The sequence below is a fragment of the Hemiscyllium ocellatum genome, chromosome 18 (genome assembly GCF_020745735.1).
Source record: "Hemiscyllium ocellatum isolate sHemOce1 chromosome 18, sHemOce1.pat.X.cur, whole genome shotgun sequence".
Lineage (NCBI taxonomy): Eukaryota > Metazoa > Chordata > Chondrichthyes > Orectolobiformes > Hemiscylliidae > Hemiscyllium > Hemiscyllium ocellatum.
In genome coordinates this window covers 51321422-51335532 of record NC_083418.1, presented here as the reverse complement: position 1 = coordinate 51335532, position 14111 = coordinate 51321422, and the positions used below count along the sequence as shown (strand labels likewise).

General features: G+C 38.5%; 1 protein-coding gene across 2 annotated transcripts in view; it reads left to right on the top strand.

Annotated features, from left to right (window-relative positions):
* Window positions 1-14111, top strand: part of lrrc56 (leucine rich repeat containing 56) — a 134754-nt gene that overhangs the window by 29985 nt on the left and 90658 nt on the right. For both annotated transcript variants that reach the window (XM_060838536.1, XM_060838537.1), the window contains 2 exons: window positions 7038-7125; window positions 10770-10830. In XM_060838536.1, the coding sequence (XP_060694519.1) occupies window positions 7038-7125; window positions 10770-10830 (149 nt within the window). The remainder of the gene's footprint in view (window positions 1-7037; window positions 7126-10769; window positions 10831-14111) is intronic.

The window sequence follows — 14111 nt, the reverse complement described above, 5'->3', positions numbered from 1 at the left end:
CTGGTGACCAATGGTGTCATGCATTCCCCTTGCTACAGGCACACTGTGGGCCCAGATCCAGCTTCTCTTACTTAATAAGTTCTCTTATTTAAGCTTTTATGTAAAATATAGCTATTATGTTACAACAGAGGATCTTATTTCAAATAGAGTCTCGTACTTAAGTGATACAACGTAAGGTGGAACAGGAGATTTTTGCACCCTCAGGTCTCAGGCTTTGTCGTTGTCACAGTTTACCCAAACATCAGGACCTTGATCTTGTTTGGATAATCCAAAATTCAGATTATCGAAGTCCAGATAAACAGAGATTGCTCTGTTTAGAGTATAATAAGAGGAGCAAATGGAATCCTGGCATTTATTGCAAAATTACTAAATTGTAAAAGTAAAGAAGCATCCTTACGATTATATTACGGTGTTGGTGAGACCAACCCTGAAATATATGTCCAATTTTGGCCTCCTTAGTTGAGGAAGGATGTGACACTGGAAGCAATTCAGAGGCAGTTCATGAGGTAGATTCCAGGGATGAGGGTTGTCATTTGAGACATGCTTGAATAGTTTGGACTTGTACTCACTGGAATTCAGAAAAATGAGAGGGGATCTGATTGAGGTATAGAAAATATTTAACTGGATTGATAAGGTGGATGTTGAACAGACATTCCCCTCATTGTACAGTCTTGAACAAGAAGTCATAGATGTAGAGTAAGAGGAGGTAGATTCAAAACTAAGATAAAGAGAAACTACTTCTCTCAGGGGTTGTGAATCTGTGGAACTCTGCCCCAATCAACAGATTCAAAAAATACATGTCTCTGAAGATAAATGAGATAAAGGGCTACGGGGAACCAGCAGGAAAGTGGGATTGAGACCAGGATAAGATCAGCCATGATTATGTTAAATGGTGGAATGGGCTTGAAAGGCTGAATTGCCTATTCCCGCAACTAATTCCTAATTTCCTATTATGGATCAGGGCTACAATCTGTTTGGTTTTGTATCATGAATCAATTTCATGGTGGCTTATAATATTGGGACACGGAAAAGCAGCAATTATGGCAATATTTTCAGTTAAAAGCAATACTTTAGCTACATTTGTCATTTTTGTTGTTGTTCTTTTGACAAATTTACATTTTTGGAAAGGAAGTAATCAGAATTTAATTGGTATTTTATTAATAAAAATTGATATTTATAATCTCTAATATCTGAAATAGAGACAGTTAGGTTTGTCATAATGGAAATTATATCTGTACATTGATATTATCAGGCTACTGTATGACTTTTCAGTTACTTCTTGGCTTTATTTTTTGATGTGTTATCAGGATTTATAAAAGTTGTTCATATGACATCAGATTGAATTTGCATTATCATCTGATTTTTATAGAATAAACGTTACTCTGCAAAAGTTCCTTTCCATGCTGTCATTTGTATTAGAGTCTAAATAATACAACAAATGATTTTTTTTAAATGTAGAAGAAATTGACCAAGTCATGTATTTATCTCGTAAATGCGATTTCTTGCAAAGAAGCATCATGGGGCTGATTGTAAAAAGTTAACATATATCATGTATGCAAAACAAGTCAAGTTGCGTCATTTTCAAGTTTTACTTGTCACATTGGTATGTATGTTTGTAATTTTAGATCTGAAGTAAACTAGATAAATGGAGACTGTGGTTTGCAAATTACTTTTCTGACTGTGGTGGGATAACCTTTTGACAAGGATATTGGAACATTTCAGGGCTGTGAATTTCTTCATGGCAATGCTGATTATTGACTCAGTTAAAAATCACACACCAGGTTATAGTCCAACAGGTTTAATTGGAAGCACACTAGCTTTCGGAGTGCCGCTCCTTCATCAGGTGGTTGTGGAGGACACAATTGTAAAGCACAGAATTTATAGCAAAAATTTACAGTGTGATGTAACTGAAATTGTACATTGAAAAATACCTTAATTGTCTGTTGAGTCTTTCATCTGTTCGAACACCATGATAGTTTCACTTCTTTCATATGTAAATTACAAAACCTTTTTTTAAAGTTGCATTCTCAGGTTAACTGTAACAATTGGTGTTAGCTAGACAATATGTTGAAGGTGTTAGCCCCCTGTGCTCTCTGTCTATGCCTTGATGTTTAGATTGATTCTAATCTAAAAAGTGAGATAACAGAGTTTTACATGAATTCATGCAGTTTTTGAGCAAAGTACAATGTAACTCTGCAAGTACAAATTCACCCCACAAAATATATGTGTGCATGTGGGTCTTTGTGTGTGTGTGTGTGTGTGTCTGTCTGTCTGTCTGTCTGTCTGGGTTGGGGATTGTGAGTGTAAGAGAGAGTGTATATGTGTGTGCATGAGTGTAGAGTGGTCTGAGTCTCTGAGAGGATGCATGTGGGAGTGTGGGTGGGTGTGTGTAGGAGTAAGAGTGTCTGTGTGTGTGTGTAGTGCAATGGTGGTCACCTGTAGTGTGACATGAATCCAATGTCCTGGTTGAGGCCCTCCCAATGGGTATGAAACTTAGCTATCAGCCTCTGCTCGGCCAGTTTTCACTGCTGCCTGTACCGAAGTCCACCTTGGAGGATGGTCACCCGAAAGTCCGAGGTCAAATATCGTGGACTGCTGAAGTGTTCCCCAATTGAGAGGGAACACTCCTGTCTGTTGATTATTGTGCAGTGCCCATTCATCCGTTGCCATAGCTTTTGCTCGGTTTCCCCAGTGTACCATGCCTTATGGCATCCTTGCCTTCAACGTATAATACAGACATTGTTGGCTGAGTCACATGGCACACACGCGCACACACACACCCCTCATAGACTTAAGACACTCTACACTCACTCTCACACTCACAGCCCCCAACACAGACAGACACAAAGACCCACATGCGCGCACATATTTTGTGGGGTGAATTTGTACTTGCAGAGTTACATTGTACTTTGCTCAAAAACTGCATGCATTCATGTAAAATTCTGTTATCTTACTTTTTAGATTAGAATCAATCTAAACATCTAAGGGGCTAACACCTTCAACATATTGTCTAGCTAACACCAATTGTTACAGTTAACCTGAGAATGTAACTTTTAACACAAAAAAGGTTTTGTGATTTACACATGAAAGAAGTGAAACTATCATGGTATTCGAACAGATGAAAGACTCAACAGACAATCGAGGTATTTTTCAATGTATAATTTCAGTTACATCACACTGTAAATATTTGCTATAAATTCTGTGCCTTACCATTGTGTCCTCCACAACCACCTGATGAAGGAGCGATGCTCCGAAAGCTAGTGTGCTTCCAATTAAACCTGTTGGACTATAACCTGGTGTTGTGTGATTTTTAACTTTGTACAGCCCAGTCTAACACTGGCATCTCCAAATCATGATTATTGACTCAATTATTCTAGAGGGTTTCTGCTTATGTAGGACACAAAGGTCTTGTTAGTGATAGTGCCTAACTCAATGGCAAAACAAAATCGGTAATAGTAACAAAACGTGGAAGTCTGTTGAGGGCAGACTTTAATTTGATCCTCTGGTAGGGAGTTTGGTACTTTAAAGTAAGGATTCCTTGGTCATCGAGAGTGATCTCATTTGTCAGCGGCAACGTTTTGAATAAAATAGTTTGCACTAAGTACCATAGATTTGTTGCAGTGGGCTGGATCTTTTCAGTCTTGTCATTACTGTGTGTTTTACTTTTCCATTGTTTAGCAGGTTGAAAATGACACTTCACTCTTAAACTGGATGCTGGGGCCAAAAAGCAAGTTTGAAGCAGATTCCTTAAGATTAAGTCTGTAATTGGGGAGATGTGGTTGTGATGAGAGATGTGAATTGCTTGCATTGTATTCATTGGCTCAAGAAAGTTAAAGGAAATCCTGTAGAGGTATTCAAATTACAAGAGGATAACCAGAATAAGATTATTTCCATCAGACAAAGCAATGCTGGCAAACAGCTAAATTTGGGCTAAATGCTAGAAGCAGAAAGATGGAGGTTATAGGAATTATTTGCATGCCAAGTCATTGGAATGTGAAGGCAGTAGTTTGGGTAGCATTGATATGCTAATGAACAAATACACAACAAGTTTAATTTATCTCATCTGTGCAAAAGTTGACATTGTTGCAGTCTTTGAAACAAGTTGGTTTTGTACAGAGATGAGAGGTACATTTGAGATCTCTCTGGGAGACTGTGTCTCCATTGTGGGAGGTTGACAGAACCCTGAGAAGCAGTGTAACACTTGATTTAACACAGCTGATTTTCCAACAAAACTCCGATTCAGGGGCAATTTTAATTAAACAACATAGATTTTTATACAGTCTTTCACAAACTCATATATGACAAAGCAATTTATAACTATCAAGAGATAGTTATCTTGTTTTGAAATGATGTAATTTTTGTAAAGTAGGAAATGCAGCAGTCAAACTGCGTTGTAATAATAATCAGGTATAATGACCAATTTTAGTGAGATTTGTTGAAGGATAAATATTGACCAAGACACATAGGAGAGAAAAGCTATTCTTCAAAATAGTGCCATAGAATCTTTTATCTCCACTTGAAGAGGGCATTTTAGATTAGATTTAATGACCATTTAAAACATGGCATCTACAGCACTTCCTCAGCGTTGAAAGTGTTAGCTTGAATTATGTGTTCAAGTCATTGAAATTCAATTTGACATCACAAACTAGATCTTTTACATTGATGTCTTGGCACCAACTATTTGGTCGCAGGATATACAATATGTACTGGAATGTAAAAGGATACATACTTTGTGTTCTGGACAGCTTAACATTTACAATGACCGGTTTAAGTGCTATGCTTCGATATGTATTTCCAAATGTGAGTTTGGCAATATTTGAGATCTATTTTGACTTAATTTTAAGTTTATAACAAAGTCATGAATTGAAATGACTATTAGTATTGCTTGGCACCACATTGTCGGTACACTGAAACTGTGGCCTTGTTGCTGTTCCTTTTTTTCCTGTCATTTTAATGTCCTGCAAGCTGCATTTCGCATTGCAGAATCGCCAGCTTTTTCCACCTTGGTCGACTTTCACTGATATGGCCCTTATCTGTACTCCCTTAAGGCCAAGGGATGTAGACTTGAAAGGAAATGATGCACAGATTGTGGTTCAGCCTTTCCCTGTCACAGAACACATAAAGTACTCTTGGGTCCTATTTTCATAATGGAATCCCCAGCTTCCTTTCTCTGCTCTAAGAGTTTTCCTAAATACCTATCCTGATTTCTTCATCCTAACTTCGAACAATATACTCAAACAGCTCATGGATTTTTTTATCACTAAGATTGAGACTATCTCACCAGCAGTCTCTGTTGCCTACCTTTCTTATCCTAGCCCACCGAGCTAAACTTTCTCAAAGCTTTCCACTTACCCTCATACTAAGCTAGTTTCCTTCTCTAGTTTCTCTCTTTCTGCTCATGCCATCTGAGTTTATCATGCCAATAAGATCCACCTCCTGCTCTTTCAAATCCATTCCCACTTGACTACTGTCCATTCAGCCTCCCTTCCTGGATCGTGTACTAGCTGATATTATTAATCTTTTCTCTCTAAGTTCTGTCCTTTTCTTCAAATCTGCCATCATCACCCCCTCCTCAAAAATCAAGCCTTGACTTCTTAAACTTTGCAAACTGCCACCTCATCTCCAAACTCCCCCTCCTCCCCAGAGTCCTGGCATATGTCCCACTCTCCTACATTTATGCCCCAACTTTCCCAGAACTCCTATGTTTTAATCGCTGCTTGTTGAATTTCCAGTTTTAAAGTGGCTCTTAGTAAAGTCATAATGATATTCTATATAACTGGCAAAGACCAAATTAGCCCTAACTTCATGATCTGTCTGCAGTCTTTGACACAGTTGACTGCACCATTCTCCTCCAGTAATTCTCCCCTGCCATCCAGTTGGGTCAGACTGTTCTGACCTGGTTCCATTGTTGATTATCTAAATATAGCCAGAGAATTGCCATCAATGGCTTCCAATGTTTTCGACCCCTCCACTGTCTCTGAACTGCCATGATGTGGAGGTGACAGTGTTGGATTGGAGTGGACAAAGTCAAAAATCACACAAAACCAGCTAATAGTCCAACAGGTTTATTTGAAAGTACAAGCTTTTGGAACGCTGTTCCTTCGTCAAGTAGCATTCTGAAAGCTTGTGCAGGTATTCCAAAATAAACCTGTTGGACTATAACCTGGTGTGTGGTTTTTATCTAAATTGTTTGACTGCTTATCCAGCATCCAGTACTTAATGAACATAAATTTCTTCCAATTAAATATTGAGAAGACCAAAGGACCGAAGCCATTGTCTTTGATCCCTACTACAAACTCCACTTCCTTTTCACCGATTCTTTCCCTCTCCTGAGGAACAATGTGAGACTGAACCACATTGTTAATGATCTGTGTCATGTTTGACCTTGAAATAGCTTTCAAACACAATTCCATCATTAAGACCCCTATATATCTGTAACATTGCCTAATACTGCCTGATCTGTGCTATTGTAGCAGCCCTGACTTATGTCTTTGCTCCCTATTCTAACATATTCCAGACTGATTTTCCACATTCCCTATATTTCAGGTTGCCTTAAAGTTTTCTGCATAGGACTTGACGAGCACCAAATGCCAATGATACGTTTTCAATGCTCTCTCGATTCTAATTAAAGAAAGCCTCAATTTTTAAAATTCTCTTTTGATTTCAAGTTCCTCACTGGCTTGGCCATTCCTCATATCTGTACTTTTCTCCCAGGCTCACAGCTTGCTAAGTCCTCTAATTCTACTTTCTTGAGTACTTCTTATGTTTAATTGTTTCACCATTGGTGACATTGCCTTTAAATACATGGTTCCTAAACATTGGAATTCCTGTCCTAAATGTATCCTTCTGTCGATCTCATTTTCTTTCTTTAAGACAATCCTTCAAATCTACCTCTTTCATAAATCTTTGATCACCTCTGCTCATTTGTCATATTTAATTTCAGAATGTCTCAATGAAGCACCTCAATGTTATTTTCTGAAAGATGCTCTATTAGTACAAACTGTTGTAGATTATGCATTTTTTTTTTATCCTTGCAGCGAGCCCTGACCAAAACAGAGGACCTACGACAGGTGAAAGTTCTGGAGATGTGCGTAGACACACAGGATAACAGTCTTGGAAATTTTGGTAGGAATTCTGCTTATTGTAGGGAAATATTTCATCACAGCTCTTTATTCAAGCGGTCATCGCGTTTGATATCTTGTTTTTGTTATGTATTAGCACGTGTGAGTTACTGTTGCTTAGTGATGAATATGAATGTATTAAAAAGCACTTTATTGGTGCACGTAACTGTTTAAATTTGCATCCACTTTCTCGTGAAATTGATTTCTTTATTAAATCCAAATGAGAACTGCAGTAACATGATGAACTGAATCGACACAGTTGGACTGACGGACTCAGGGTTTATGCCCAATTCCCCCAAAATATTCTTTATCCTTTTTGTTACCTTCAGTCTTATCTATTCCAAAGTCCTCCTGGTCAACTTCCCATCTTCTACACTTTGTAAGCTTCAGCTCATTCAGAGCTGAAAATGTGTTGCTGGTTAAAGCACAGCAGGTTAGGCAGCATCCAAGGAATAGGAAATTCAACGTTTCGGGCATAAGCCCTTCATCAGCTCATTCAGAGCTTGTTGTCCATTCCTTTTGTGACAACTGTTCACCCTTCATTCCTCTGCTCACTTACCTACGATAACTTATGGTCCAGAATTGCCTTAAATTTAAAATTCTCACTTTAGTGTTCAAATCCTTCATGGCTTTATCACCTTCCATCTCTGTAACCACCCACAACTGAGACAGCTCCATATCTCTCTAATTTTGGCTTTTTATTCATCTCTGATTTCTGCCTCCTCATGTTTGCGTTGTTTAGGATATGACTGTTACTTTCTCTCCCTTTGACAAACCTCATGAAGTATAACTGTTTGACCAGCACCTAGTCTCTAATGTTGCCCTGACTGACTTGAATAAATTCTGACCAGAATGAAAGCTCTCATCCTCTTTGTAAGTAGGTGCCACCTTTCAGAAATGAGGGGAGTGAGCTCATTGGAGCTCTGGGGGCAAAGGTCCCACTGTCTGAATGCTGAGTAACAGTATAGTCTGAATTCTTGGTGTTGACCTTCTTTAATGTTCAGCTGCACCCTGGACCTCATTCTGTTTTACCTGTTTTCCATGCTTCCTATTTTATTTACTTCCTGTCTTTTGAGCTCTCCTCATATCCTGTATCTTATATATGTTTCTGATTCTTTTGACTTCTTCCCTTGTGACTTGTCTCCTGCTTCCATCATTTTTGGCATTTGACCATTTCCTACTCATCGCTGAGGTAATCTGTGTGCTGTTCAAGTTCCTTTCCTCAGTATTTGGCTGGTTGTTGGGTGTATTTTATCCCTCCCCATTTCCTTAATTTTTCATAGGCTGTTTACCTGAAATATCAGGCAGGCAAAAGTGAGGTCAGCAGATGCTGGAGAGCAGAGTCCAGATGAGAGTGGTGCTAGAAAAGCACAGCAGGTCAGACAACATCCGAGGAGCAGGAAAATCAACTTTTGGGCAAAAGCCCTTCATCAGGAGGGAGGCATGGAGCCCCTGGGGTGGAGAGATAAGTGGGAGGGGTGGGGCTGGGGAGAAGGTAGCTAAGAGTACAATAGGTGGATGAAGGTAGGGATGAAAGTAATGGGTCGGAGAGGAGGGTGGAGCAGATAGGTAGGAAGGAAGATTGGCAGGTAGGACAGGTCATGAGGATGGTGCTGAGCTGGCAGGTTGGAACTGGGATAAGGTGGGGGGAGGGCCATGTTGCTCCAAAGAAGTATCGATATCCAAGCCACCAACTGGCTTATGCCTGGCCTGCTTTTTTGTTTTTTTACTTCATATTTTATTTGTTTCTTATTCACTCCATCCTGTTAGGTTCATTGTTGTCATTGTTATGGTTTTTCTTTTGTTATCATCAAAGCTACTATACATAAGACACTGTATTTCCAGCATGGTCTGCTTTTGCCGAACATACATGATAGCTACAGACAATTACTCAGCCTTTGTATGTTGTTAAAAATCTCACAACACCAGGTTATAGTCCAACAGGTTTAATTGGCAGCACACTAGCTTTCGGAGCGCCGCTCCTTCCTCAGGTGATAGTGAAGGAACGTTGCTCCGAAAGCCAATTAAACCCGTCGGACTATAACCTGATGTTGTATGATTTTTAACTTTGTACACCCCAGTCCAACATTGGCATCTCCAAATCATTTGTATATTGTAACTGTGACAAATAGAGATCTATTTCCACTCTTCCACCAGAGGACCATTCTCATAGGGTCAGATAATCAGTGTGGTAGCATTGTGGTCCTTTCAAGTAAAGCTTCCCTGCACAATATTAGTCCCAAATTTTAATTCTTATTAAACATGAGACTCAAAACAACTGCAGCTCGTTTGAGTCCCTGTGGGTTTCCTCTGTTCTACTTCAAAGTAAAAATCAAATTTGTTACTTTTAAAATCTAAGATTGTACTGAATTTTGCCCTGGTTAAAGAAGTATACGTTCTTTACATTCTTGGATGTAGTTCTGTTTTTTTGTGAGTTTTCTTTACTCAGAATATTGGATCTCCATCCTGCATGTTGCGTGCTAACGTGGTTACAATTTAGCACAGCACTAAATTCAAAACCTGAAAATTGCTGCTGCAAGAAGGCAGGAGGTTAGTGCTTTGCTTTTGTTTTGCAGTGAGAAGAAATGTTCAGTCAAGTCACCTTGAAGTGCTCTTGTGCAGCAATAGAACAACAGTGACAGAGGCCAAGTAAATGCCTTCAGAATCAAAGTTGATCAATAAGCGTGGATGCTGCATAATTTGGCCTTTCTTTTACTTCACTTGCTTTCCTTTTCCATCATGACCAAACTGAAAACATGTCTAGAATTGTATTGTGTTCAGGAAATCATGGATGAAGTTGCAAATGTAATGGAGTGAAGAAGTCTTCTAGTATTGATATTACTATACATACTGTTTTTACATTCATCACATTCCTCTGTTCATTGGCAGATAAAAAGCAATATCTATATCAAAACAAGAAAATTGCAGTACCAATGCAAAGCTGAAAAGGAACACAACCATAATTGCAAAACTTAATATCAAAAAAATTTTAATATTCCTAGAGTAGACAGTACTCAGGGAAAACATTATTGAAATTAAGACTGAAATTTGGTGTAAAATAGCTAAACATGTAAGGAAACTGGGCACGTTAAGCAAGTGAAATAAAACAATTTCAGTTTGTGTTTTTCTAAATAAAATTCCTTTGCCATGTCTGAACTGAAGCAAAGTTTTTAGTTCTGATTCTGTCCTGCATCAGCAGTACAATTTTTAAAGTTTATTTTTGTTTTTTTTTATGTCATCTGTGAAAACTTATTTCTGGGGCTTTCACTTTGTTCAGAATAAGAACGTTTTATCCTTTTGTTTGAACTCTATATTTCATTCAGTGGTATAGTGGCGATACCATGTGAAAACCTGCATAAACTGCATAGTTTAGAAAACTGAGCTATGAGATCAGCATTCATAAGGAAATTGATCCCAAAGACTTTCTGAATACATTGTTTGTTATTGAAATTATATGCAAGCTCTATATGTATAACTGTGACTGACTTAATGAACATCAAGAGAAGACCTCAGAAATAGCTCAGTTTATTAGCCAATGACCAAGCCATGTTGACATTCAAAGAATGCCATGGATTTTAAACTTGATTTCTTTTTATTTGGACACATTTTTCTCATTAAAAATTAATACAAAATCTTTGTTTACTACAGGTACTCATTTGCCCAGTTTGGTTCAACTGAAGCTGAATAGCAGTTTCATCGCATCGGTAAGGTAAGTTATCAACTTTGCCATGAAGCAATGAAAATTTAAGCTATTCCATTTTGTGCATCTGAATGAACCAAAACTAGCAGCAGACCTTATTCATGCTGATGTCTATAATTAGCATATTTTCTCTGTCCCACCAGTTGACTTCCAGTTTGTTTGACTTGCACTATGAAGCATTCTTATTTACCATAGAAATGAATGCATGTGTCTCACCTTTGATTTTCATATTTTCTGTGCAGATTTATGAAAACTCAAGCTGGCATCAGACTAAAAGGCTATTGGGTCAATTTTTAATCATACCCTTCCACAATCCGAGCTCTACAATCTTCCCATTAGATTGTCCAGCTGTTTCTTAAATGAATCCAGTATTCATGCCTCAGCCCTGACAACCAGTCCAGCTGTTCAAGAGCCTTTGTGAAAATAAATACTTCCTGGCATCTGTTCATCTCTTGTAGTTGATACCCACTGACCTTCCCATAAAGGATGCATCGAAGCTTTGATTGTTAAAAGGCTTATGAAAGTCTACATACTCTATTTCTGATGGCTTTCCCTTGATACAGCAATTTGAAATCTGGCTGCCTCAAATAAGTCTGAGGTTAACTGGAGAAAAATCATCCTTTTCTGAAACCATTAGGTTATTATCATCCAAATATTCTTTTCGATTTGTGTCTGATTTATGGATTTTTTTTCCCAATGGCTTAATGGATCTGTGGTTACCATATTTGGTCCTGCTTAATGTTCTTGTGTTTACTCTCTCTTGGGTTGTGTTTTTGCCAGGTTTGTGTCTGGTGCCAATCTTGAATTTGAGAACTACATTTCCTGTTGGGAAATGTCTGCTGGAACTGTTCCAGTGTTCTCTGAGTCCAACAAAATGGCCATAAGAACATTACATATGTGGTTCCTTGTTTTAAGTGTACTGGAATGTGATTCCTTTCTTTAAAAGCCTGTCAATCTATTTAGAATGTTGATTAGGATATTCTTCAACCAGTGCCATACAATCTTTCCTGCCCACCTGAACAGGTGGATGGAATTGCCTTTTGATTGCCCTTTATTTGAAAGCACCTTCAAAAATGCAGCATTCCTTGGAACTGGAAGTATGTTAACAGTTTACTGTTTGCTTTTATTTTCAACACTATACAATGTTCTCCCTGACTGCGGTCTTACTGTTGGAATGGTGAAAGAATGTTTTTAACATTACGTTTTGCACTATGGTTGCGCTTTTCGGCTTTGTATTGGTATTGTATTTTCTTGTTTTGATATAGATATTGTTCTTTTATTTGCCAATGAACAGAGAAATGTGGTGGATGAGAACATACAAACATACCCAGATCTTGTCTCTGGGCCTTAACTCAATCCCTTGCTCTTGCTAATAGGTGAAAACAGACTTTTCTTTATGCCATTCTTCTCACCTTTTCCTTGGTTTGTATTACCACTGATCAATTACTGGAAAACATGCTTCACTGATGAGGGAAACATACACACAACTTTTTTTCCCCTATTTCCTTTCTCTTCCTCCACCTCAGAACGGTCTGCTCAATATTGATCAAAAAACAACCCTGGGACAGATAAGTGAACCTCCAAGCTGTAGTCAAGAAGCAATGCTGATCAATATTTAAACAAACATGAACAAGGAAGTTATTACATCCAATGACCTATTAATTTGCAAGGAATGGAGAAGGAAAGTAACTTGTATTGGTTTGATCAATTCATTCAATATAATCTGATTTAATAATGTACATTGTTTCACATCTATTTTGTTAGTTTGTAGTAGTTCTGTGCAACATATCAAACACTTTGTCAGGCAATGTCTAGACTGGTGCCTCTCTGAGGGCTAGTTACTTGAACCATAGTAGCTTGCTGTCAGAAAATATCCACTTGTTGTGTTCATAATTTATGCTACAAGAAAAGAATTCTTAAAGTCTGAAATTCTGTCTCAACTTATCTATGTTGGGTTTTTATTTTATCGTTTGTTTAAGTTGAAATGCATTGAGGCATGTTCTTGATTAGATTAGATTACATTCCCGACAGTGTGAGAACAGGCCATTTGGCGCAACAAGTGCACACTGACCCTCCAAAGAGTAAGCCACTCTGACCCATTTCCCTCTGACTAATTCACCTAACCTTCTGGGCAATTTTCCATGGCCAATTCACCTAACTTGCACATCTTTGAATGTGGGAGGAAACCGGAGAAAGCCCACACAGACATAGGGAGAATGTCCAAACACCACACAGGCAGTCGCCCGAGACTGGAATTGAATCCAGGTCCCTGGTGCTGTGAGGCAGCAGTGCTAACCACTGAGTCACTGTGCCAGTCTAGTTATATAAATTGTGGAACAATAAAAAAACTCAACTGTAAACAGGGCTTTGAGTGAATAAATTCTGTTTCTTTTTGTAAAACAATTTTGAACTAACATTTAATCTGCTCTTGTGCAGCTGGAAGGGTGGAATAATTGAGCTGAGGTTCTGCAGGCCCCTCTGTGGATAATACTCCATGCTGGCATCTAATGGTTCTGTTCAATAAAGGAAGGTCACATCTATCAGATTTTTTTTGTTCTGCTTTAATTCCCTTCACACACACAAACCTTCTTCTCTCCACAATACCTTTACCCTTCCTGTTAAACCACCACCACTTAAAGAGAAAAGTGCTGGAAGTGGCCTTGTTTTAGATTGCACATTTGATTACTGCAATTTGGAATATGGCTCAACAACTCTCTCTCCCTCTGCCTTTCTCTGTGTCTTTCTGTCTTTCCTGTACTGACCTCGCTGTACTTCATTTGTCTGTTCCTCTCCATTTTAAAAGTGACAAACTTTTTCTCCAAAATTCCAAAACAATGCAACAGCATGTAAAACAATAAGTGCTGTGCTGGAATTTGAGGAAATCACCTCCAATACCTAAAATACGTCAAAAAAGGAGCAGCTGTTACAGCTAGAAAATTTTCCCATCCTTAATCTTGAATTACCCAGAATAATGGTAAGGTCCTAGGGAGTGTTGCTGAATAAAGAGACCTTGGAGTACAGGTTTATAGCTCCTTGAAAGTGAATGGCAGGTAGATCGGTAAGTGAAGTAGGTGTTTGGTATGCTTTCCTTTATTGGCCAGAACATTGAGTACAGGAGTTGGGAGGTTGTGTTGTGGTTGTACAAGACATTGGTTAGGCCTTTGGAATATTGTGTGCAATTCTGGTCTCCTTCCTATCAGAAAGATGTTGTGAAACTTGAAAGGCTTCGGAAAAGATTTGCAAGGATGTTGCCAGGGTTGGAGGATTTGAGCTGCAGGGAGAGGCTGAAC